General features: G+C 41.5%; 5 protein-coding genes across 5 annotated transcripts; 3 read left to right on the top strand and 2 right to left on the bottom strand.

Annotated features, from left to right (window-relative positions):
• Positions 1–369: 369 nt before the first annotated feature.
• On the bottom strand, positions 370–6,009 carry pofut2 (protein O-fucosyltransferase 2). The gene is made up of 9 exons (XM_088315973.1): positions 5,785–6,009; positions 4,927–5,180; positions 4,648–4,792; positions 4,265–4,375; positions 3,691–3,757; positions 3,320–3,445; positions 2,631–2,811; positions 2,343–2,466; positions 370–1,908 (listed from the first exon to the last, which is right to left on the bottom strand). The coding sequence occupies exons 1-9, from the start codon at positions 5,958–5,960 to the stop codon at positions 1,755–1,757; spliced, it is 1,338 nt and encodes a 445-aa protein (XP_088172099.1). The 5' UTR covers positions 5,961–6,009; the 3' UTR covers positions 370–1,754.
• Positions 6,010–6,545: 536 nt separating this feature from the next.
• On the bottom strand, positions 6,546–12,923 carry LOC148323591 (tubulin alpha chain-like). Its single transcript, XM_088314634.1, has 6 exons — positions 12,776–12,923; positions 12,541–12,687; positions 10,768–10,869; positions 7,999–8,221; positions 7,752–7,900; positions 6,546–7,626 (listed from the first exon to the last, which is right to left on the bottom strand). Exons 3-6 carry the CDS (start codon positions 10,768–10,770, stop codon positions 6,652–6,654), a joined length of 1,350 nt encoding a protein of 449 aa, XP_088170760.1. The 5' UTR covers positions 10,771–10,869; positions 12,541–12,687; positions 12,776–12,923; the 3' UTR covers positions 6,546–6,651.
• Positions 12,924–14,745: 1,822 nt separating this feature from the next.
• Positions 14,746–16,677, top strand: LOC148323590 (tubulin alpha chain-like). Its single transcript, XM_088314494.1, has 4 exons — positions 14,746–14,772; positions 14,990–15,212; positions 15,295–15,443; positions 15,688–16,677. The coding sequence occupies exons 1-4, from the start codon at positions 14,746–14,748 to the stop codon at positions 16,660–16,662; spliced, it is 1,374 nt and encodes a 457-aa protein (XP_088170620.1). The 3' UTR covers positions 16,663–16,677.
• Positions 16,678–18,069: 1,392 nt separating this feature from the next.
• On the top strand, positions 18,070–20,529 carry LOC148323589 (tubulin alpha chain-like). Its single transcript, XM_088315591.1, has 4 exons — positions 18,070–18,201; positions 18,985–19,207; positions 19,301–19,449; positions 19,540–20,529. The coding sequence occupies exons 1-4, from the start codon at positions 18,199–18,201 to the stop codon at positions 20,512–20,514; spliced, it is 1,350 nt and encodes a 449-aa protein (XP_088171717.1). The 5' UTR covers positions 18,070–18,198; the 3' UTR covers positions 20,515–20,529.
• A 1,392-nt stretch (positions 20,530–21,921) lies between these two features.
• LOC148323588 (tubulin alpha chain) lies at positions 21,922–24,470 on the top strand. Its single transcript, XM_088314620.1, has 4 exons — positions 21,922–22,053; positions 22,837–23,059; positions 23,153–23,301; positions 23,392–24,470. Exons 1-4 carry the CDS (start codon positions 22,051–22,053, stop codon positions 24,367–24,369), a joined length of 1,353 nt encoding a protein of 450 aa, XP_088170746.1. The 5' UTR covers positions 21,922–22,050; the 3' UTR covers positions 24,370–24,470.
• The last annotated feature ends 371 nt before the right edge of the window (positions 24,471–24,841 follow it).

Here is a 24,841-nt window from a genome sequence, read left to right as displayed (position 1 = left end):
TTCATATGAGACATACATGCAGGGGCGGAAAAATGGGAGAAGGAATTGTAGGTGCCCATGATCGAAGGACTCTTAATGAAATTATAATCCTGGCAAAATAATATCACACTAAGTAATAAACGCACAATTACCCATATATTTCATTTAAAATACATTCGTGGCAACAGTAAGTGTTACATTTATTTTTATGGAGCCCAAAATCCCTGGCAGCGCCCCTACCAACGAAGAAAACTTACTATTTTATTGATGCAAATTGATATGAACCAAAAAAGTTCAACTCAGTGCAACTGGCACATATTGTCAAGCAAAAAAAAAAACAACAAGAAGAACATATCGCTCGAGAGCGAAACTTAACCCCCCCCCCCCCCCCCACCATGATCATGGACTCATGAAACAAACAAACAAACCAAAACAACAGAACACTTCTACACATCACTTGTAAATTTTTTGCACCATCTCCGGCGTCAGGGTGGCCATTGGGAATATATTTGAATGTTCCCGAATGGCCGGTGTATATCCGGACCATTCTTGGCCATCACGGCTGTGATTATCCAGACACATTTTTTTTTTAGTAGCTCTACAGTCTATTTCATGAGACTTGTAAATTCCATTCAAATCAATTTGGAAAACACACACTTTGATGTGAAATTTACTTGCGTAGTCCCGGAGGGTATATAGCCGTGAAGTGTGCAACCGCTCATCTGCAGCTCAGCTTCAGAACGTCACATGATTCAACAAAGAAAGAAGCTGAGTCGTGATTGGCACTTATCTGTCAACAGCAAGTTGTAAAATGCCCCAAGATGGATAAAAACATGGATTTTGACGATTCATTCATATTTCATGAATGCAATATTAATCACAATGTCGTGTTAAGATGATTCGGGGCGCATCGAACATATTGTAAAGAACATTTTTTACTTGACTTCCCCCTTAAACATCACCCATTATCAACCAACCCAAACCCTATCATTCTCATCACATTACAATCTTTAGCAAGAACCCTCACCCAAAAAAATAAGAGCAAAAGAAACTTCTCAATTGAGCAAAACAAAAAAAGTATACAAGAGGTAAATGGCACCTGTAAAAATAAAAAAATCATAAGTTTTTCATTGAGGAAAAAAGTAAAAAGGCAAATTAATACACTTAAATAGTTAGCACTTGTGGCGCACGACAGTCACAGCATTGTCCCATCCATGTAACAGAAAATATTTCTGGCATCAGTAATATAAACCCAAGTGAAAGGTTAGTCAGCAAGAATGAGGAACAAGAAAGTTTTCTTCCTATTAACGAGAATGTATTCAACTGGAAAAACAATAGAAGATAGTGGATCACGCTTGACATACTTCCTTCTTCTTTTATGACTGCAACTGAAATGTACTCAATGGTCACCACAGAAATATTGACAACGTCAAAGTACAGGTTTAAAAACACTGAAGCAAATCTTTAAAAAAAAAAAAATAAATAAAAACGCGACACATATGCATATTTTTTTCCACCCAAGCCGACGGTCAGAGTAATAAATAACATGGAAAATGCCAGACTGACTGAAAACAATCTCACAACATTTTACAATGAAAAAAAATAATACAATTGTAAAAGTTTGGCATTTAAATCAGTTCCGTGTGTCACTTCAGATCTACATAAAAAGTACCGGTAATACCCGTTGCAAAAAGTAACAGGTCAAATACTCGACTGTGTCATGTAATAACACTGCTTTTGGCACTTGTGTATAGCAGGAGAAGTCAAAGGTGACATCAGTAAACAATTTTCCAGTGTGTGGGTTGTTCACACTCTTTCTCAGTATCCCCGCAGAAACGGTTGTAAGTAGTTTTTGGATTAAAACCAAGTATTTCACGCTCTTCGTGGATACGGAAGGAAAAGGTCGACACCGATGTTCCAATGAAGAATCTAGATGAAGCAATAGAAACAAAAATAATGATTAGTTAACAGCATTGTTGAGATGAGCTGGTTTCACTTGTTTTCTGAAGCAGGTTTATGATTTATACATTTCCCAAATAGAAAGGGATGAATTATGTGTTGCTGTTGGCAGGGGTTGTGATCTACCTAAAAATTCTTCTGCCTTGCCACACACAAAAAAAAAAACAGTCATCGGAATGCACAGCGCTCAGTCAGCATGTTTTTTTTTTTTTTTACAATGATTTTTTTGGTGGATTCTAGAGACTATTTTTCATAAAAGTGACTAGCGAGTGTAATTAAAAAAAAAAACAGTTTCAAAGCAAGGGAAGGGGATCGTCCCCCGTTCCATCCGACTGAAATACACAAAGTGTGTGGAAGAACACAAGATTGACGGCGTAACCTAACTACCCTATCGCCAAATTTACCTTGCATGGGCACAAATCCACTGATCAATGATTGCCACGCCTCCATCTTTAAGAAGCTCCAGGTCCTCTGTGGACGGTTCAAATCGCACCATCTCAGGCAACAACTTCTTTAGCTCCTTCACTTCTGTTGGATGGCGAATATGACGAGATACAGATGTCTTTTTCAATATCATACTTCCTCAGCAATGTTTGCTCTGACACAATTTAATTTGAAATGGGTCCCATTTTAAAATACTGGACATTCCAGTTGGTTTTAAGATGAGGCTGAATATGCTGTGATATCATCACCTTCCTCATCTGCATCAGTTGCGACAAACACTTTATCCAAGTTGTGCTTCTTCATCAGGCTTCGGATTTTTTTGACCGCTCTCTTCAAGCTAGGTACGTCCTCTCTGTGACCCCAGATGAAATCCTTTCGCCGCAAGTGGACCCCAAGGTATGGACCCCCTTTGGCAGAGCCCAGCTTGGCCTGAGGAGGGAATCGGAACATTATTCCCCAGGCTTTCTCCAAATACTGCGGCTTTGTTCCACAATCTGATTTGATTCATCAGTAGTACACCATTAAGACAAAGATTTTAAGAGATGCCACTTTTGAGTTCTTCACCACTTTTCTATTCCAGCATGACTGCACAAAAAGGAGCGTGTCATACTGTATTTTGTTCCTGTACATTATTTTTTTTTTTTTACACTTGTGAGACGATTCATATGCCATTAAACCTAAATTTGTGTTGAGTTTTGTTGTCTTTAAAATATTAATTTTAGAACTGGTAATAACCTGCAAGTAAAAAAAAAAATAAATCTTACAGAAAACGTTATTTTATGATGACGACCGTTTTCACTCTAGAACAAAAATATTCTGATATAATTAGAAATTAGAAATTGTGTTTCATATCTGAAGATATCAATGATAGCGTCATGGGATATATGAAGTTGTTCCTTTAACATCGCCTGCAGTCACAGCAAAGATGCTGACTCACCTTCATGCGAGTCCAGTCTTCATTGTAAGCGGTTTGATCGCCATCATCTGTCGAGTTGAGGTACTTTGCTCGGAACTCATCTCCAATGAGACGCAGGTGCTTGGCAAACACCATACTGCGGCGGCTCTATGTTAAAGAGGGAATGCAGTCGATATCATTTACGAAAATCATCCTGATGCATTTGCAAAGCAACACCAAGTGGACGGCAGAGAAAATCCACTGAGGTAAAACTAGCATCTGACAGCACTTGTGCACCTGGAAATTTCAGGGACAACAGCAATAAAAAAAATGTTTGTTTTTTTTAAATCTGAATTAAAACAGCTTGCAGCATTTGTCACGCTTGTGTGTTGTTAAACACGTGTTTGACTTACATTCCAGTAATCCTTCCCAGCGTAGTGATCATGGAGAAGTGTCTCTGCACGGTCGAGCATGACTGAGCTGCAAATGAGGGGGGGAAAAAAAAGAAGTTTGATGGTTTACGACTGCCACCTGTACTGTCAATGACCCAAATTACACACCAAGATTAATAATGATTGCTCGCTTATGAGTACACTGGGACTTTTAGAGAATAGATTTAATGATTTAAAAAAAACAACTCTAAAGAATTAATCTACAATGAAATTCATCAATAAGTACATGTTAGATTTTTCAAAAAATAATTCCACAACAGCAACATATATCTAGTGCTCACTTTTTTTTTTTGCAATGCACAGTCCAGTTAGATGTTATAAACATTATGGCCAAACATTCCTAATTTACAAATACTACTTTTAATTGCCACAACGCATTGAACTGCACAAAATCTGACAATTTCTTATGTAAAGGTGGGACTTTTGTACTCAATGAAATCTCATTGGAGTAAATGTACATAAAGTTGTGACAGGTGGGTTGATAAAAATATACATCTATAATCGTGAGTGCTATTTTCGTTCTCAGTGGACTCACGTCACTGTAATACTCTTTTGAAGAACCGGGACCATGATGGAGGCATGACCTTGTGCTGACAGACAAGTTACGTTTCGAGCTCTCGTCTCTTCGAAGCCCCAAAACCAGCCCCTTGGAAGTCGGCAAAAAACAAGAGAGAAGAAATATGATGATGAACAAAGAGGAAAAATATGGATATGGAAATGGATGTTACTAACAATTAGCTGTCAGCACCAAATCGACGGCTTTCACATTAAAGTTAAATTTGTGAATTGTTATACAGTTGTTATCATGGATAGCTGTGCATTCTATAACTGTGCAAAGATTTGTTTGTTAATGACCCACATGCCTTTTTGGTCGTTTTAATTTACATTTTAAATAATGTTGTGAGAGCTTTGCGTTACCTGTAGTAGCCCTGTTTATCCTTGTTGTACATCGATTTCTCAATGCATGGGCGCTCATCAACTTTTTCCTCCCATTTCCCATCAGTCCATCCCTCTGCGTAATTTTGCAGGACGACAACCTGATCAATGAATGGACCTCCATTTTCTAGAACCAAAAGAAGAAAAAAAGTGCAGAGATTTGACAGATGTTGGTTGCAAGAGACTCATCAAGATTGTGTGATAATTAAAAAAAAAATTGCACAAAATATACACTAGTTTGGTTTGAGGAACAAATCTCACCGGCAATGAATTCCTCATACTCGATCACAGGAACGTTGGCCTGTAAACTGGTGAGGCTGAAGAACTCTCCCCAAGGGATGCGGATCTGATGGAGGTTGGGGCTCTGCCAGTGATACAAGCGACCCCAGGGGGGGAGCACGAGGACCCAGTCATCACCATTCTTCCTCAGAGATTTTACCAGCGATGCTATGCGTATATAAACATCTCGCCGCAGGTTGAAACCCTCTGGAGGGTTCACGTCGTAGAGAAGGTATCTTGGATACAGCAAAACAAAAAGGGAGTGTGTGTGTCTTCTTATTCACCGAGCCTGAACATTTGGAATTTAGGCAACAGTGAACCCACTTTCAATGTAGGTAGCAAGAATGTTATGCTACATTCCAAATTTACTTGAAATGAGATAATCGGGCGATATACCGTTTACCTCAGTATAGTACAGTATGTCATAGTTCTGTTAAAGTGTTTATGGCGGCTAACATAGCAGCTTCAGACACATTACTGAGGCACAGTCACTTCAATAGAAACGATTACATCGCATTAAAATGTTCCATAATTCACCACTATGGCGCCGAATACAAGTAACAGGCAGCGCTATTGAGGACTTGTGTATAAATGCTGTTCAACAGATGCTACGTGGCTCAGTTGTTAAATAAATCAGTTAACATTCAACTTTTCGAACGGTGCGTCGTGATAGCAGAATGTTTTCAGTGTGACAACAGGTGTGGTTTGGATCCCTCAAACGCGTAACGACTACAAGTGGCCACCCCACGCAAACTTTTATAAACTTTCAAAATTAATCACTGCAACCAATTTTACGTTAGCCATGAGCAGCTAGCATAACGGACGTGCCACTATACTCACCGTAGGTCTCTAGCGGCGGCGATGGGTACAGTCGCCGTGTTGCTTGCACTAAACACGTCCTGGCTATTTACCCTTTCGAAGCCTGCGAAAGTAATCAAAATAGAAAAAGACAAAACTCTAAGACAGCACGTTGGATCTATAGCAGCAAACGATAATCGCGTGTCTCTGATCGCCATATTCCCTCATAACCACGCACTTCCGGAAGTCGAAAACGCGTTTGAGGAGTTGCCGGGGCAACCATCCACATCCAGCAAGCGCAGAGGCATGCCCTAACCATCGCGATATCAGGTTATCTCGCGAGAGGAATGTTGTCTAATGGCGGTCGAGTTTGAATTGGGAAAGTGCGCCTAAAGTGTACCTAATGTTATGGCATATGAGTCTCGTGTGAGTGTTTTTATTTATAGTTATTATTATTTTCTTGTCATTAGTTTTCAAAAAGTAATTTTTATGGCTTTGCACTCTGGTCCTTTCAGGTACCATATAGTTCATTGGCCACTAGAGGGCGCCTCAATACAAGACGTGTCCAGATGGAAATTGAGTGAGTCAAGCACTGTTGTCTTGGTTTTGGGTTCAAATTGCCGCTTCAGCCTTCCTGTTTGGAGTTTGTATGTTTTCACATGCCACTGAAAAAAGGGCACCAATTGCTACAATTATTCATACAATTAGAAGAAATTTTGAAGTATGTATTTCGCTCATGTATTTATTCAAAGTTCAACATTTATGGCAAACAAAGTCACACCAAACAGACCACAGACAAAATATTATGTTGAAATATTTAATGGGTAGAAAAAAAATAGACCCGATAATGAATCAAAGTTGACACCTGTACTTTTAATTGCTAACTATTTCATAAATAGCCAAATGTGTCTAGTATTCTTCTCCCTCCTCATCGTCTTCATAGGAGTCAATTCCGACCTCTTCATAATCCTTCTCCAGGGCTGCCATATCCTCTCTGGCCTCCGAGAACTCTCCTTCCTCCATTCCTTCTCCTACATACCAATGCACAAAGGCCCTCTTGGCATACATGAGATCAAATTTGTGATCCAGGCGGGCCCAGGCCTCAGCAATGGCTGTGGTGTTGCTTAGCATGCACACAGCCCTCTGCACCTTAGCCAGATCTCCTCCAGGAACCACTGTTGGAGGCTGGTAGTTGATGCCCACTTTGAAGCCAGTGGGACACCAGTCCACAAATTGAATGGTGCGTTTGGTCTTGATACCAGCGATGGCAACGTTAACGTCTTTGGGCACTACATCACCACGATACAACAGACAGCAGGCCATGTATTTACCGTGACGTGGATCACATTTGACCATCTGGTTGGCTGGCTCAAAGCAAGCGTTGGTGATTTCGGCGACAGAAAGCTGCTCGTGATAAGCCTTCTCCGCAGAGATGACAGGGGCATATGTGGCCAGAGGGAAGTGGATACGAGGGTAGGGCACCAAATTGGTCTGGAACTCTGTCAGGTCAACATTCAGGGCGCCGTCAAAGCGAAGAGAGGCTGTGATTGATGACACAATCTGACTGATAAGGCGGTTGAGGTTGGTGTAAGATGGACGTTCAATGTCGAGGTTCCTGCGGCAAATGTCATAGATGGCTTCGTTGTCCACCATGAAGGCGCAGTCGGAGTGCTCCAGGGTGGTGTGAGTGGTCAGAATGGAATTGTAGGGCTCTACCACTGCGGTAGAAACTTGAGGGGCTGGGTAGATTGCAAACTCAAGTTTGGATTTCTTCCCATAATCAACAGAAAGTCGCTCCATGAGGAGGGAGGTGAAACCAGAGCCGGTGCCGCCACCAAAGGAGTGGAAGACCAAAAAGCCTTGAAGACCAGTGCACTGGTCCGACTGCAGATACAGACACAAGTATATAGTTTTAATTCCAAAGATGTTTAAAGGCTATGCTCCATTAAAAAAAAATATTACTCTTAAATACTGCTGTGATGAAATGGCTAAGAAGAAACCACCCTCACCAGTTTGCGGATCCTGTCGAGAACTTGGTCAATTATCTCTCTGCCGATGGTGTAGTGTCCACGGGCATAGTTGTTGGCCGCATCTTCTTTTCCTGAGATCAGCTGCTCGGGGTGAAAGAGTTGGCGATATGAACCTGTACGCACTTCGTCTAGAAGGACAAAAGAAACAGTTGAGGAGAATAACCACTTAGTGTCAGTCTTGGTCTTTTGTGTCATTTCATTTCATAATGCCTCCGTTAGCACTGACCAACAACCGTGGGTTCCAGGTCAACAAAGACTGCCCTTGGGACATATTTCCCAGTGCCGGTCTCGCTGAAGAAGGTGGTGAAGGAGTCGTCATGGCCGCCAATGGATTTTTGGCCGGGCATCTGGCCATCTGGCTGAATGTCATGTTCCAAACAGTAGAGCTCCCAACAGGTGTTCCCCATTTGGACACCAGCCTGGCCCACGTGGACAGAGATGCATTCACGCTTGAAGAGAGGAAGAAGAAGAAGAAAGAGGTCATTAGGGTAAAGTTTGTTGTCTAGTAAGTATGAGGCAGGAAGTTTTCATCCAAGTCCATCATTACAACACAAATTATTTAACGCAATCTTATTACAACTTGCTTTGAGATAACCGATATTTAAAATGTATCAAATTTACAGACAACAAAACAGGGAAGAGCTCATTTGTGCTTCCTCTCTTGTGTCATGGTTGACAGTTGACGCACCTGTTTTGTGACATAATCCACAGCACGCCCTCAGATAAAACTTCCTCGTGCTAGATTGTCATCAACTTGTTGGACTCGATTAGCGGGAGAAACACCTTCATTGCTTAACCTTCCCAATGCGGCTAACGCTAATGTATGACCTTATGAATCTTGCTTCTTAACGACAATGATCTGAAAAATATAGATATTTTTGGGGATAATTTGTAGACATTTTTATTGTGGCACCTGGATAAAATTAAGGCTCATATCTGGAGATTATCTGAGATTAGAATTTTTTACGTAATACATTTTAAATTGGATATGCTATTAAGTACTGTATTATACATTTTGGAGTATTTTAATCTACTCGTTTATTAGTGAATAGCACATTATTTAAGAAATTCCGTATATTCCCTGACACCTTAAAGGAAGTTGGGTATAACGTGAAGGTTACAAATACAGAAAGATTAGCATTTAATCAGATTGTTTTAACTAGGTTTCCTTGACATTAAAGGGGAAGTAAAGCCAAAAATGTTCTTCACAAGAATATGTTCTATGCAGGCCCACAAGTGGAAACACGGCATTCTGATTAATATTGCGTTTGAGGAATATGAGTTAAACAGTAAAATCCACCCGTTTTTACCCATGTCAGGTGGCGGCCATTTTGTGACTACTGTCGACTGAAAATGACAACACAGTAACTCAGGGCTCAGATAAAAAACAATCATAGCACAGCTTCAGAAAACATGTGAGCCGTGATTGGTCGTTTCCTGAACCCTGAGCAACTGTGATGTCATCTTCAGTCAACAGAAGTGACAAATGGCCACGCCCTGAGGAAACTAAAAACACATGGATGTTACGCAATATTAATGCTATGTTTAGACTAGTGAAGGCGCATAGAACATTTTTTTGCAAATAATTTTCGGAGGGTTTGACTTCCGCTTTACTTCACAAATAAATAATATATTCCTATCAAATCTTGAAAAAAAATTCAGATTTTCCCAGTTGCTAACCAAATATAATATTGTATTTTCTCTCTCTCTCTCGCCCAAGTTTCCCCTTCTCAGAGGTCAATGACATTGTGCTACTATGGAAAGGACAGTGGCCGTTGGAGAGATTTAGGGCCTCAACATCTTTCATTTCAAAGTGTGTTAGAGCTCATTAAATCCATGTTGAGATCAGTTCAACCCGCCCGTGTCCTCTTTAGTGAGCGCAGCTAATGTGACATCATCTCAGTTTCCAGGTATGCAGGTCAGTGCGCAGCAGCTATTTTAGGGTGCTCATTTTGTGAGATGACACCCAGTAGCAATGTGGGAGTGAATGTTTACGTAAACACTGACAGGCAGCCACAGAAATAGTCCCTGTCATTAAAAAAAAAAAAAAAAAAAAGAAGGGACCTCACAGTCAGAAAGAAAAAGGAAAGTGCAAAATAAGACTTTAACATTTTATGGACCTCCTGAAATAATTTACAATTAGTGTCTTGTTTCTGACCCTATTATGTCACTCAGCTTCGTTTCAAGAGTGATTATGTTTGATTTTTTTTTTTTTAATTCTCTTAGCCATTTGAATGTTAAAAGCTCTATTTGAGCAGGGTGGGTGTCCTGCTGTTCAATGGTTTTATCAGCATTAGTAGCATTGCTCACAAACTGTGTTTGCACAACACTGTGCAAACAAGTCTGCATTCAGTGTTTTTCCGCGGGAATAGCATTAACTGCGTTATAACCTCGTCATGAACTACAATATCGTAAAAAATGCTAAACCTTTTTTTTTTTTTCCCCAAAAGCGTTTGGCTGAAGGCAAAGTCAAAGTCAAATTTTGTTGAACATCAATAAGTTCAAAATGTCCTCTCTAGGTAGAAATACTTTACTGTACTCGCTTTGTCTGGATCTGACCTGACTTGTTGCTGCCTGCATGTTTTACGACACACCTACATTTTTGGCTGTCATGTTCTCTCTGTCACACACCGAGACAGCAAAACCAACGACCGTGTGTTCGAAATGTGAACATTAACAGCTTTAAAATATAATCAAACAATACAATCGAATAAAAGACAGCTCCACTGTACTCTAAAGTTGTATTTGTCACTCATTTCTTTTTATTTTAACACTCACTCAACGTCTCACAGAAATTTAAAATTAGGCCACGTTAAATGGAACTTTGACAGCTCGTGTCAGAAATAGATCATTGTCCCGGTGATTGACGGAAAAAGCTGAGCTGAATTTGGCTGCTGACCTGAATGAGCAGGTGATGATAGTCTAAAGCTCTCCTCGGCGAGAAATCATCAGCGCGTTTGACAAAAAACACAATGTCGTAAAAAAACATACTTACCATTTTGCCTGCTAAATTGAGGTTCCTCTCCGCAATCTGGGTTTGACTTTATTTCTGCGGTGCTTCTCACGGCAGTCCTCAATGTGGTCTGAGTGAGTTTAACTGCCAGATGCACAGAGACGACAAGCTATATTCAACTTCAAACCACTCCCACCTGTCTCCTTGACAGGAACTGTGAGCGTGCGGACTGTTTGCACGACCGCGGGGTGCTGCCAATATATTTCTTCACACAGTAAACTGATCTTACAGTAGAAGTGGAAACTTTCATTAATGGCAAGCAAAGACCTCCAACTTTCTAGTGTTTGCAAACAATGGAATTTGCTTGGAATCAGTTGCTGTGAGCGCATTATGATTTATGGTCGACTGGTGCGAATAAGTATGACAGATGAAATATTCGCGCATTATTTAATGAAACATGTTAAGTAAGACCTCTTCACGTGTCATCAAAAAAAAAAAAACTGAGATGAATGTAGATTGTCAGTGAAAACTATAGTCGATGTTACTACTGCCAGAGGGTCAAATTCTTGCCATGGTTTATCTATTCAAATGTTTTAACAAAGGGGAAGAGTAACAAGTTCAACCGGTAATTGGCTCGTTTCAGTGCGCAAACCGGAAATAAAATTCCCAATCGTGCAAAAAAGAAGCAAAATATTCTGGTGGTGTACTCCAAAACGCGGGCGTGCTGGAGCCGATCCCAGCTGTCTTCGGGCAGTTAGGCGGGGTACACCCTGAATTGGTTGCCAGCCAATGGCAGGGCACACAGAGACAGACAATCATTCACATTCGCAACCACATCTAGGCACATTTTAGAGTGCATGTTTTTGGAATATGGGAAGAAGTCAGAGTTTCTTAAGAAACTATTTTTAACCCCAGAAAAATACTGCATAGCATTAAAATCATTTTTGAAAAACATATTATCCTGTTTTTATTATATGGATAAACCAGATATAATGCTTTCTCTAAAATTGCTTTTTGCTCATATTAAATTATAAAATTAACTTTCTTTGTTGCTTTGTTGGGAGAAATTCCATTGTTCTTCTGGCTCTAAGTTTATTTTGTCCTATGTTTAACCAGAAATCTTTTCTTGTCCTACTGTACACAGGGCTACCCAGTGACTCCAGCAATACAAAAGTGACTCATTTTACTCAAGTCAGATGTTAGAAGTTTCCATACGGATGGGAGAGACAACGTGCAAATTAGAACGCAGTGGAACCTCTCCGGTCCAACACTATTCATTCTAACATATAGGTTGAATTGCCTCTTGCACAAGTTTGGAAAATGTTTTCCCCATTTAATATTTTGCATTTGTTATTTTTTGCCCACATGTGCAATATTTATTATACGATTTATACTATTTTAATTTCCCTTACAAGTGTACAAATAAGTCAACCAATGAGATTTGCAATGACTAAATTTGTGATTTTAGTCTTAAAAATGTACATGGCAAATGACATGTATGTGACAAATTTGGAGGGCTAATTATTGTTCACAAATCCGGTAAAACCTTCAATCCAGAAATGCTGCCAGTTAATGTTTTTTGTTTAATACCACAGATGTGTGAAAAAGACAAATCCAAAACACGGTGCATTGTATCTTGAACTAAATCCTCGTAATGAACACTTTTGTTAGAATAAATAGTCTGGCTTGTAAAAGACATCTGTTATTAATCTGCAAATGCACTGGTTAGTTTTACCGCACCGCAACCACTAGAGGGAGCCCAAAAGTCACAACAGTAAATTGATCATGGAAGAACCATCCATCCGGACCACTTACTTTGTTCATTTTTCACTGACGGCAAAAACAGCTGCTGGGCGTCATTTCGAGACTTTTCCAAAGGTTGTCTTCATAATAACTCAAGCCCATTACCAGTGGCGGGCCGTGCATTCCATACTTGGGCCTTCAGTGAACTCCTACTTCGTCCTGCTTGAATAAATCCCCCTCATATTGATCTCACATTGCCATCATTTATGACACCACGGCTGGACAAATAATATAAAAACACACTTACACAGTACTGAGTGAGTGTTGGACGACCTAGCTTCTGTTGAAAGGTCCGTCTTGAAAATGGCTTCACAAGTGTATCTTCTATCAATACACACTTTTCCCTCCTTTGGCCGTTGTGCTTTAAAAAAGCAAGAATATATTTTACATTTTCGAACGGTCGCCAGTTACGACTCTCGGGTGTGTTGATTCCGCATAGCGCCGCCCACTCACAAGTGAGTATCCAATCACAAGACGCGTTCACCACCTCCAGTGTAAAACCAGCGAGAAGGCTGTGAAGAATATATTTTTTTCTTGATTATGTTAGGCCAGCACAGAAGGCCTTGAAGGTCTTGACGGTCCGCCACTGCACTTTACAAGTTCTCACACAAACAACTATGTCATTTACTGGCAAAAAAGATGCTTTTGGTCGTTTCATGTTTTCTTTTGTGTCAGTTAGTCATTCTTTTCACTTTTAGTAATACCATACATTAAAATTAGCAAGATATTATCAAAAATAGGGCGATCTCGTATTTTTTTCCATAGCTTTATGTCTAAGTATGTACTGACTGCAATTTTACAGTTTCAGATGCCCTTACACTCATTGGCCGCCAGGGGGCATAGTTGCTGCACAATAATTATCTATTTGTGACACGGCACATGTGACAAGCTAACGGAAGAGTTTTTTTTTCTTTTTTTGTAGCATGAGAGACAAAAAAGTAAAAAAAAAAAAAAAAAAGTCCAACAATTTGTTTCTTGATCAAACTGCCTGCTTTTGCATGACTCACTGCATTCTCATTCATTACATGCGCTCATCTATTGACTCCTTAAAACAGCGAATGCGTCTTGATTTTGAGAGTTTGGGCGTTGGCAGTTGAGTACTCAAATAACAGAAGTGGGTCATGGCTTTGTGGCAACAGTGGGCAATGTACTTTCTAGTATTATTTGTCACTATATACAAAATAAATGGAAAAACGACTGTAGTTTGATCATCACACAGCGTCTAACTCATTAGTCGACATGGATACGGATATGAAAGCAGAATTGCAATAAGGGATGTTATTCTTGACTAAATATTTGTTTGTATCCAGCCATGATTCGTGGCGTATAAGACCTAAATATTACTCCCAAATCTGTAGTGATTTGGAAAAAAAAACTCCACATTGTTGAATGCCTCTTGACTGAAAAAATAAAAGTTTGTCTTTTTTTAAATGTCCCTGATGTTAGTTGAGTTTTCTGCCTCGCAGTTATGCACCGTATCAACAGTTTGATTTATCTCAGTCAGCTGAACAGGCAGTGACTCCAGTGGAAGCCAAATGAAGCCCAGAAAACAGGATGTTTTTTTTTAAATCATGCAAAACCTATCAAATGAAAACTTCACGAAATTCTAACAGTAATGTACACTTTAGTAACAATGAGTTTAGACCACCTCGTGAACATTGTTAATGGACTACATTTCTGCTGACATTTGTGTTTACACAACTAATCCTTAGTTACTCTGTGCGCCATTCAGTACTCTCCATATGAGGTGAATCGTGAATAAACCACCTTGTACTGGATGGATGGAACCGTGTGGGAAAGTGTTTTGCATGTTAAACAATGCATAACAAACACAAAACACAAGACAAATGTCATTCTTGAGTGATTTATTTCACAATTGCCCCGTGAGTAATAGATTATGCAAATGCTAAACCTGGAATTCACTCACTTCTAACTTGGTTTCAATTTATGTTCCATGTGAGCATTCTGTAAATTAATAACACACCCATTTATGTTGCGCTGTGTGACTTCATCTTCTTATCTCAGGTTATACAACTGCAGAAATCCAACGACTACTACAACTTCTGAAACGAGCTATGTGAAACTGTTAGATTATCGTCCTCTCGCTCCCAAAATAATAGATGCAATAACACACTCCGATTCTCATACACGTACTCAATAAGCCACACAAAGCCTTGGGTGGTGACATCCTTCTGCATTGTGTTGTCTATTGAGCGGATGAACATATCATTGTCCCCTCAGCAGGTTCTCTGATTACAACTCATATCAAATCACGGCTCACCTCAAAGCGTAGGTATATAAAGTCGAGGCAACACTTGCGGCGCGAGACTTACATCTTCTTACTAACACCTGAACGTTGGAAAAAAGAGATCAACGATGGTAAGATGAGAAACACTATCGTGCTTAGCACTTGAATCCAAAAAAACCACAATATAAATGATGTGTTATTCTCCTTTCACAGCGTGAATGCATCTCCATCCATGTGGGCCAAGCTGGGGCTCAGATTGGTAATGCGTGTTGGGAGCTGTACTGTCTGGAACATGGAATTCAGCCAGACGGTCAGATGCCGTCTGATAAAACAATCGGTGGCGGTGATGACTCCTTCAACACTTTTTTCAGCGAGACGGGAGCTGGAAAACATGTCCCGAGAGCCATCTTTGTCGATCTGGAGCCTACTGTCATTGGTCAGAGATGAACTGGATATTGTTTTGAAGAGAACACATGGAAGTCATTGTGAAAACAATTTAGTTTTGTTTTTGTGTCCAGATGAGGTGCGTACAGGTGCCTACCGTCATCTGTTCCATCCAGAACAGTTAATCACAGGGAAGGAAGATGCGGCTAACAACTATGCCCGAGGTCATTACACCATTGGCAAGGAAATCATCGATCTTGTTCTGGACAGGACTCGCAAATTGGTGAGAGTCTCTTACACAATTTAATTCAACGAAAAATTATCAAATGAATTCTTCAAACATAAGATTAGAAAATATATCTCACAGTCAGAAGTTCTGTGTTTAAATCCTTGCTTGGACCTTTCTCTGTGTAGCTAGCATGCTATTTCCATGCTTGCTAAGATTTTGTTTGGTTCCAAAAATATACGTGCCAGGTTAATTAATCTGGATGGATTGTTCATCTTCTGGTGTGATGTTACATTTTCAGGCTGATCAATGCACTGGCTTGCAAGGGTTCCTCATCTTCCACTCCTTTGGTGGCGGCACCGGCTCTGGTTTCACCTCCCTCCTCATGGAGAGGCTGTCAGTTGATTACGGAAAAAAGTCCAAGCTTGAATTTGCAATCTACCCGGCCCCTCAGGTGTCCACAGCAGTGGTCGAGCCCTACAATTCCATTCTGACCACTCACACCACCCTGGAGCACTCCGACTGCGCCTTCATGGTGGACAACGAAGCCATCTATGACATCTGCCGCAGGAACCTCGACATTGAAAGGCCAACCTACACTAACTTGAATAGATTGATCGGTCAGATTGTCTCATCTATCACAGCCTCTCTTCGCTTTGACGGCGCCCTGAATGTTGACCTGACTGAGTTCCAGACCAACTTGGTGCCCTACCCTCGTATCCACTTCCCTCTGGCCACATATGCCCCTGTCATCTCTGCGGAGAAGGCCTACCATGAACAACTCTCGGTTGCCGACATCACCAACGCCTGCTTTGAGCCGGCCAACCAGATGGTCAAATGTGATCCTCGTCACGGTAAATACATGGCCTGCTGTCTGTTGTATCGTGGTGATGTGGTACCCAAAGATGTCAACTCCGCCATTGCTGCCATCAAGACCAAACGCACCATTCAGTTTGTGGACTGGTGTCCCACTGGCTTCAAAGTGGGCATCAACTACCAGCCTCCAACAGTGGTTCCTGGAGGAGATCTGGCTAAGGTGCAGAGGGCTGTGTGCATGCTAAGCAACACCACAGCCATCGCTGAGGCCTGGGCCCGCCTGGATCACAAATTTGATCTCATGTATGCCAAGAGGGCCTTTGTGCATTGGTATGTAGGAGAAGGAATGGAGGAAGGAGAGTTCTCTGAGGCCAGAGAGGATATGGCAGCCTTGGAGAAAGATTATGAAGAAGTTGGTACCGACAACATAGGGGAGGAGGATGAAGGAGAGGAATATTGACTCAAAGACAGAAGAAGACACACAATTTTAATGTTTTTGTTTTGTTATTCGTCATTTAGCCTTGAAAAGTCATGCTTACCGTGTGACCGTGTATTAGTCAAGATTTCTTGTTTGGAACTTCCACAGAGATCCTTTCTTTGTGCCGTATCTTGCGCACCACCCCCACACTTATTCCCTCACATGAGGAATGTAAATTATGAAAGAGCTCCAATGTCAGTTTCTATATACCATTGAGCTGTGCCTGTGAGTGTCGGAGTGAGAGGATGACCGACTGATTTACTGTCTGTTGTTTGTGTGTAGTTCATACTCAGACGCAACCCAACTGTAACAACGGAATTCCACAAATGTTATCCTCTATCAGTACACACGCTGTGTTAAGGAAATAGTTGAACAACTTTGAATGAGTGAAAAACTGAACAAGACGTTTTTCAATGTGATTGCAATGAACCAGATTTTTTTTAAGCTTAAAATGTAAACGTTGGTGACGGGTTTTTTTTCACAGAAAATGATATTGCTTACTGTACTCACCCACCAAGTTGATACTAAACCAGTAAAAGATTCACATGAGGGATGAATAATAAGCAACGGGCGTTATATGAGCGCCATCAGCCATTGAAAGGACTCAAATAAAGTTAAAAAAAAAAAACAATGCTTCCCTCTCCTCTTACAACCAAATGCCCTCAAGCAGCTGTGAACTGCCCCACTGTGTCGGTTCACTGTGTGTGTTTGTGTGTTCACTATTTATATCTGGGTCAAAGTGCATTTTTCTGATGGCAGCATATATTGAAGGAGTAGTTCTTGAAGCAAGTCTTCCATGCTTCAAGCTAAGAATTCTTTAACATAACTATCAGTAACAAACTAACTATCCTGAAGCGTGACCGATTTTCTTGCATTATCACTGTATGTATTACATCTGACAAAGAACTTATTTATTAGAATTATTATTAGAATTCATGGTAGTCATATGGTGTGTCGTTTTTCTTAATATTTTTGCAGGGTAATGAATTATTCAGGAAAAACAGGGGGGGAGTCTAAAAAGACAGGGGGGAAAATCCCCTACAAAACATTTAAAAAATCCCAAAACAGATACAAATGTTTCAAAAAATAAAAATTTAATTAAAAAGTATTCAATAAAAAAAACACAAAAAAGCTGTAAACTGGAACAAGCAAAATAAACAAATAAATAAATAAAAAATAAAGCCCCAAAATATACGTATTTGTATTTCTGTGCTTGTAAAAAATAATGAGTCATACAATCACGTAAAATTATTTTGGTCAAAAATCTGCCCTAAAATGAAAACTAAAGTTCCAGTGGATAACGTGGAACTTAGTGACATCCTGTTCTTTCTTTCTTTCTTTTTTTTTTTTTAACCATTTGCCCCTCTTCCACCAATGAGCATTGGAGCTGCTGGTTGAAGTTTCCTGCGGACGGCCCGCCCCCACTTCCCCTCCCTATATAAACGCCGACCCCCTCCATCCTCCTTACTTTGCCTTGTCTCTGACTCCTCTACGTCGTTCGAAGGACAAGCAGACAAAATGGTGAGTAACCGCGTGGCTTTCCGAGGTCTCATTTGAGCTCGATTGCCTCCCTTCCACCCTTTTGTCGCCATCGAGATGAGCGACCTGAGCTAATACGGTTCTGCGTCACCCTCGCGAGGTTTCAGTCCGTGAGATTAACGGGCCAAAAAAATAGCGTTCCTCTATGCGGCTAACGTTCTTGTAAATGTATGAGAACTTTCATAAAATGTGTATAAACGTTCAGAAATGATAAATTCATGATGTTCAAATAACTTTCTTAAAACTCCTAATTGTGTTGTAAACCTGGTCAAACTAACTAAGTTAATTTCTCAATTATTTGACGTTTTTCCCCACGTGATAACCGTGTTAAAAATCATTAGAAATTTAGTGGAAATCACGTAAAATATACAGAGAGGTTATCGTCGATAAAAGGGGGGAAAGGCGTGGTCTGTAGTCATGAGGCTTTTTCTTTCCATTTTGGCCGCCATTTTTCAGCCTTTGGGCGGTTTTTTCTTGTGGAACGGACAGAGGGAGGGGAGGGGCACATCCCCAGCATTACACAGCACTATACAGCTGGAAAGAGTGGGGGAAGGGAGAGGCCACAAAAAGGGGTGGGAGGCAGTGACGTGGGTAAAACGTCCCACATTGATGCTTGACCGTTTTTCCACAAGCACCCCACCCCCATTTTTTGCAGAACTTGTGTTGGTGCTCTCCAGCAGTTTTAAAAAAAATCATATTTGTACAGCTGCGTATTTATCCACATGAAGACTTGCTTAACTGTTTTGTATCTTCTCTCCCATCCAGCGTGAATGTATCTCTATGCATGTCGGCCAAGCCGGAGCCCAAATGGGCAATGCCTGCTGGGAGCTTTACTGCCTGGAACATGGCATCCAGCCAGATGGCCAGATGCCCTCTGACAAGACTATTGGAGGAGGCGATGACTCGTTCAATACCTTCTTCAGTGAGACAGGAGCTGGGAAACATGTGCCGAGGGCAATTTTTGTTGATCTGGAGCCCACTGTCATTGGTGAGTCACCACTGACTCCATCATTGTCAATTGTTTTTATGCTCTTCGATCAATAAGTTGAATATCTCAAAATGTCAACTTTGTTTTTTGCAGATGAGGTTCGTACAGGTACCTATCGTCAGCTGTTCCACCCTGAACAATTAATCACCGGGAAGGAGGATGCCGCCAACAACTATGCCCGTGGCCACTACACCATTGGCAAGGAGATCATTGATCTGGTTCTGGATAGAACTCGCAAGCTAGTATGTCCATGAGTCATTTTATTTATTGAAATGAGAAAAAAAAATTAATTTGTGGGTGTAATGTAATTTAAAAAATAATTCATATTTCAGGCTGATCAATGCACTGGCTTGCAAGGATTCCTCATCTTTCATTCCTTTGGGGGTGGCACTGGATCTGGTTTCACCTCCCTCCTCATGGAGAGACTTTCAGTTGATTATGGGAAGAAGTCCAAACTTGAGTTTGCCGTTTACCCGGCCCCTCAGGTCTCCACTGCAGTGGTAGAGCCCTACAATTCCATTCTGACCACACACACCACCCTTGAGCACTCCGACTGCGCCTTCATGGTGGACAATGAAGCCATCTATGACATCTGCCGCAGGAACCTCGACATTGAAAGGCCAACCTACACTAACTTGAATAGATTGATCGGTCAGATTGTGTCATCTATCACAGCCTCTCTTCGCTTTGACGGCGCCCTGAATGTTGACCTGACTGAGTTCCAGACCAACTTGGTGCCCTACCCTCGTATCCACTTCCCTCTGGCCACATATGCCCCTGTCATCTCTGCGGAGAAGGCCTACCATGAACAACTCTCGGTTGCCGACATCACCAACGCCTGCTTTGAGCCGGCCAACCAGATGGTCAAATGTGATCCTCGTCACGGTAAATACATGGCCTGCTGTCTGTTGTATCGTGGTGATGTGGTACCCAAAGATGTCAACTCCGCCATTGCTGCCATCAAGACCAAACGCACCATTCAGTTTGTGGACTGGTGTCCCACTGGCTTCAAAGTGGGCATCAACTACCAGCCTCCAACAGTGGTTCCTGGAGGAGATCTGGCTAAGGTGCAGAGGGCTGTGTGCATGCTAAGCAACACCACAGCCATCGCTGAGGCCTGGGCCCGCCTGGATCACAAATTTGATCTCATGTATGCCAAGAGGGCCTTTGTGCATTGGTATGTAGGAGAAGGAATGGAGGAAGGAGAGTTCTCTGAGGCCAGAGAGGATATGGCAGCCTTGGAGAAAGATTATGAAGAAGTTGGTACCGACAACATAGGGGAGGAGGATGAAGGAGAGGAATATTGACTCAAAGACAGAAGAAGACACACAATTTTAATGTTTTTGTTTTGTTATTCGTCATTTAGCCTTGAAAAGTCATGCTTACCGTGTGACCGTGTATTAGTCAAGATTTCTTGTTTGGAACTTCCACAGAGATCCTTTCTTTGTGCCGTATCTTGCGCACCACCCCCACACTTATTCCCTCACATGAGGAATGTAAATTATGAAAGAGCTCCAATGTCAGTTTCTATATACCATTGAGCTGTGCCTGTGAGTGTCGGAGTGAGAGGATGACCGACTGATTTACTGTCTGTTGTTTGTGTGTAGTTCATACTCAGACGCAACCCAACTGTAACAACGGAATTCCACAAATGTTATCCTCTATCAGTACACACGCTGTGTTAAGGAAATAGTTGAACAACTTTGAATGAGTGAAAAACTGAACAAGACGTTTTTCAATGTGATTGCAATGAACCAGATTTTTTTTAAGCTTAAAATGTAAACGTTGGTGACGGGTTTTTTTTCACAGAAAATGATATTGCTTACTGTACTCACCCACCAAGTTGATACTAAACCAGTAAAAGATTCACATGAGGGATGAATAATAAGCAACGGGCGTTATATGAGCGCCATCAGCCATTGAAAGGACTCAAATAAAGTTAAAAAAAAAAAACAATGCTTCCCTCTCCTCTTACAACCAAATGCCCTCAAGCAGCTGTGAACTGCCCCACTGTGTCGGTTCACTGTGTGTGTTTGTGTGTTCACTATTTATATCTGGGTCAAAGTGCATTTTTCTGATGGCAGCATATATTGAAGGAGTAGTTCTTGAAGCAAGTCTTCCATGCTTCAAGCTAAGAATTCTTTAACATAACTATCAGTAACAAACTAACTATCCTGAAGCGTGACCGATTTTCTTGCATTATCACTGTATGTATTACATCTGACAAAGAACTTATTTATTAGAATTATTATTAGAATTCATGGTAGTCATATGGTGTGTCGTTTTTCTTAATATTTTTGCAGGGTAATGAATTGTTCAGGAAAAACAGGGGGGGAGTCTAAAAAGACAGGGGGGAAAATCCCCTACAAAACATTTAAAAAATCCCAAAACAGATACAAATGTTTCAAAAAATAAAAATTTAATTAAAAAGTATTCAATAAAAAAAACACAAAAAAGCTGTAAACTGGAACAAGCAAAATAAACAAATAAATAAATAAAAAATAAAGCCCCAAAATATACGTATTTGTATTTCTGTGCTTGTAAAAAATAATGAGTCATACAATCACGTAAAATTATTTTGGTCAAAAATCTGCCCTAAAATGAAAACTAAAGTTCCAGTGGATAACGTGGAACTTAGTGACATCCTGTTCTTTCTTTCTTTCTTTTTTTTTTTTTAACCATTTGCCCCTCTTCCACCAATGAGCATTGGAGCTGCTGGTTGAAGTTTCCTGCGGACGGCCCGCCCCCACTTCCCCTCCCTATATAAACGCCGACCCCCTCCATCCTCCTTACTTTGCCTTGTCTCTGACTCCTCTACGTCGTTCGAAGGACAAGCAGACAAAATGGTGAGTAACCGCGTGGCTTTCCGAGGTCTCATTTGAGCTCGATTGCCTCCCTTCCACCCTTTTGTCGCCATCGAGATGAGCGACCTGAGCTAATACGGTTCTGCGTCACCCTCGCGAGGTTTCAGTCCGTGAGATTAACGGGCCAAAAAAATAGCGTTCCTCTATGCGGCTAACGTTCTTGTAAATGTATGAGAACTTTCATAAAATGTGTATAAACGTTCAGAAATGATAAATTCATGATGTTCAAATAACTTTCTTAAAACTCCTAATTGTGTTGTAAACCTGGTCAAACTAACTAAGTTAATTTCTCAATTATTTGACGTTTTTCCCCACGTGATAACCGTGTTAAAAATCATTAGAAATTTAGTGGAAATCACGTAAAATATACAGAGAGGTTATCGTCGATAAAAGGGGGGAAAGGCGTGGTCTGTAGTCATGAGGCTTTTTCTTTCCATTTTGGCCGCCATTTTTCAGCCTTTGGGCGGTTTTTTCTTGTGGAACGGACAGAGGGAGGGGAGGGGCACATCCCCAGCATTACACAGCACTATACAGCTGGAAAGAGTGGGGGAAGGGAGAGGCCACAAAAAGGGGTGGGAGGCAGTGACGTGGGTAAAACGTCCCACATTGATGCTTGACCGTTTTTCCACAAGCACCCCACCCCCATTTTTTGCAGAACTTGTGTTGGTGCTCTCCAGCAGTTTTAAAAAAAATCATATTTGTACAGCTGCGTATTTATCCACATGAAGACTTGCTTAACTGTTTTGTATCTTCTCTCCCATCCAGCGTGAATGTATCTCTATGCATGTCGGCCAAGCCGGAGCCCAAATGGGCAATGCCTGCTGGGAGCTTTACTGCCTGGAACATGGCATCCAGCCAGATGGCCAGATGCCCTCTGACAAGACTATTGGAGGAGGCGATGACTCGTTCAATACCTTCTTCAGTGAGACAGGAGCTGGGAAACATGTGCCGAGGGCAATTTTTGTTGATCTGGAGCCCACTGTCATTGGTGAGTCACCACTGACTCCATCATTGTCAATTGTTTTTATGCTCTTCGATCAATAAGTTGAATATCTCAAAATGTCAACTTTGTTTTTTGCAGATGAGGTTCGTACAGGTACCTATCGTCAGCTGTTCCACCCTGAACAATTAATCACCGGGAAGGAGGATGCCGCCAACAACTATGCCCGTGGCCACTACACCATTGGCAAGGAGATCATTGATCTGGTTCTGGATAGAACTCGCAAGCTAGTATGTCCATGAGTCATTTTATTTATTGAAATGAGAAAAAAAAATTAATTTGTGGGTGTAATGTAATTTAAAAAATAATTCATATTTCAGGCTGATCAATGCACTGGCTTGCAAGGATTCCTCATCTTTCATTCCTTTGGGGGTGGCACTGGATCTGGTTTCACCTCCCTCCTCATGGAGAGACTTTCAGTTGATTATGGGAAGAAGTCCAAACTTGAGTTTGCCGTTTACCCGGCCCCTCAGGTCTCCACTGCAGTGGTAGAGCCCTACAATTCCATTCTGACCACACACACCACCCTTGAGCACTCCGACTGCGCCTTCATGGTGGACAATGAAGCCATCTATGACATCTGCCGCAGGAACCTCGACATTGAAAGGCCAACCTACACTAACTTGAATAGATTGATCGGTCAGATTGTGTCATCTATCACAGCCTCTCTTCGCTTTGACGGCGCCCTGAATGTTGACCTGACTGAGTTCCAGACCAACTTGGTGCCCTACCCTCGTATCCACTTCCCTCTGGCCACATATGCCCCTGTCATCTCTGCGGAGAAGGCCTACCATGAACAACTCTCGGTTGCCGACATCACCAACGCCTGCTTTGAGCCGGCCAACCAGATGGTCAAATGTGATCCTCGTCACGGTAAATACATGGCCTGCTGTCTGTTGTATCGTGGTGATGTGGTACCCAAAGATGTCAACTCCGCCATTGCTGCCATCAAGACCAAACGCACCATTCAGTTTGTGGACTGGTGTCCCACTGGCTTCAAAGTGGGCATCAACTACCAGCCTCCAACAGTGGTTCCTGGAGGAGATCTGGCTAAGGTGCAGAGGGCTGTGTGCATGCTAAGCAACACCACAGCCATTGCTGAGGCCTGGGCTCGCCTGGATCACAAATTTGATCTCATGTATGCCAAGAGGGCCTTTGTGCATTGGTATGTAGGAGAAGGAATGGAGGAAGGAGAGTTCTCAGAGGCCCGGGAGGATATGGCAGCCCTGGAGAAGGATTATGAAGAAGTTGGTACCGACAGCGTTGGTGACGACGATGAAGAGGGAGAGGAGTACTGAGTCATATCGCCCAGTTAAACGTTCCTAAAGTCGGTCATGACATCTTCCTGATTATCATCCTTTTGGCTGTTATTGCTCAGTCAATAAAGAGTTGCAAACCACTGTGTTGGATTTATTTTCATCTTTTGATGACAATTTATTGCAAACCACTCCCTTTAGCTTGGGCCTTAGCCAGACTTTTAATTATGACTTGTGTCCAAAAAACAAAATGAAACCCTGACGTCCATGTCGCCAAATGACAGGCATGTGTAATGTATTGATTAGAGTTCCTCATGTGACTCTAAACGAATTTGGTGACCAAATTTCTTAGCTGATTACTACAATATTGTACATCAATTTAAAATTCACTTATTACACTAACTTGTCAGGATTTTCATGGTGCCTTTGCTTTCAAATTGTGCCACCTGCTGTAGGCAAGTGGGACTACTTGCTCCTGCGAGAATGCCTGCCTGGTTTGGGAAAACAACCCCAC

Source organism: Idiotropiscis lumnitzeri, chromosome 14, assembly GCF_059441095.1.
Source record: "Idiotropiscis lumnitzeri isolate Australia: NSW breed Sydney's pygmy pipehorse chromosome 14, RoL_Ilum_1.0, whole genome shotgun sequence".
Taxonomy (NCBI): Eukaryota; Metazoa; Chordata; class Actinopteri; order Syngnathiformes; family Syngnathidae; genus Idiotropiscis; species Idiotropiscis lumnitzeri.
The sequence above is the reverse complement of the archived record's forward strand: the minus strand, read 5'-3'. Positions and strand labels throughout refer to the sequence as shown.

Bases quoted from the DNA above. Each gene is read 5' to 3' on its own strand.
- pofut2 (XM_088315973.1), bottom strand. From the start codon at position 5,960: ATGGCGATCAGAGACACGCGATTATCGTTTGCTGCTATAGATCCAACG. The intron at 4,793-4,926 runs GTGAGATTTGTT...TTTTGGTTCTAG, and splicing joins GTATGAGGAATTCATTGCCG to AAAATGGAGGTCCATTCATT. The intron at 1,909-2,342 runs GTAAATTTGGCG...TGCTTCATCTAG, and splicing joins TGGATTTGTGCCCATGCAAG to ATTCTTCATTGGAACATCGG.
- LOC148323591 (XM_088314634.1), bottom strand. The intron at 7,901-7,998 runs GTCAGTGCTAAC...TTGTCCTTCTAG, and splicing joins CCTGGAACCCACGGTTGTTG to ACGAAGTGCGTACAGGTTCA. The intron at 7,627-7,751 runs GTGAGGGTGGTT...CTGTATCTGCAG, and splicing joins TCGACAGGATCCGCAAACTG to TCGGACCAGTGCACTGGTCT.
- LOC148323590 (XM_088314494.1), top strand. From the start codon at position 14,746: ATGAACATATCATTGTCCCCTCAGCAG. The intron at 14,773-14,989 runs GTTCTCTGATTA...CTCCTTTCACAG, and splicing joins TATCATTGTCCCCTCAGCAG to CGTGAATGCATCTCCATCCA. The intron at 15,444-15,687 runs GTGAGAGTCTCT...TTACATTTTCAG, and splicing joins TGGACAGGACTCGCAAATTG to GCTGATCAATGCACTGGCTT.
- LOC148323589 (XM_088315591.1), top strand. The intron at 19,208-19,300 runs GTGAGTCACCAC...TGTTTTTTGCAG, and splicing joins TCTGGAGCCCACTGTCATTG to ATGAGGTTCGTACAGGTACC. The intron at 19,450-19,539 runs GTATGTCCATGA...TTCATATTTCAG, and splicing joins TGGATAGAACTCGCAAGCTA to GCTGATCAATGCACTGGCTT.
- LOC148323588 (XM_088314620.1), top strand. The intron at 23,060-23,152 runs GTGAGTCACCAC...TGTTTTTTGCAG, and splicing joins TCTGGAGCCCACTGTCATTG to ATGAGGTTCGTACAGGTACC. The intron at 23,302-23,391 runs GTATGTCCATGA...TTCATATTTCAG, and splicing joins TGGATAGAACTCGCAAGCTA to GCTGATCAATGCACTGGCTT.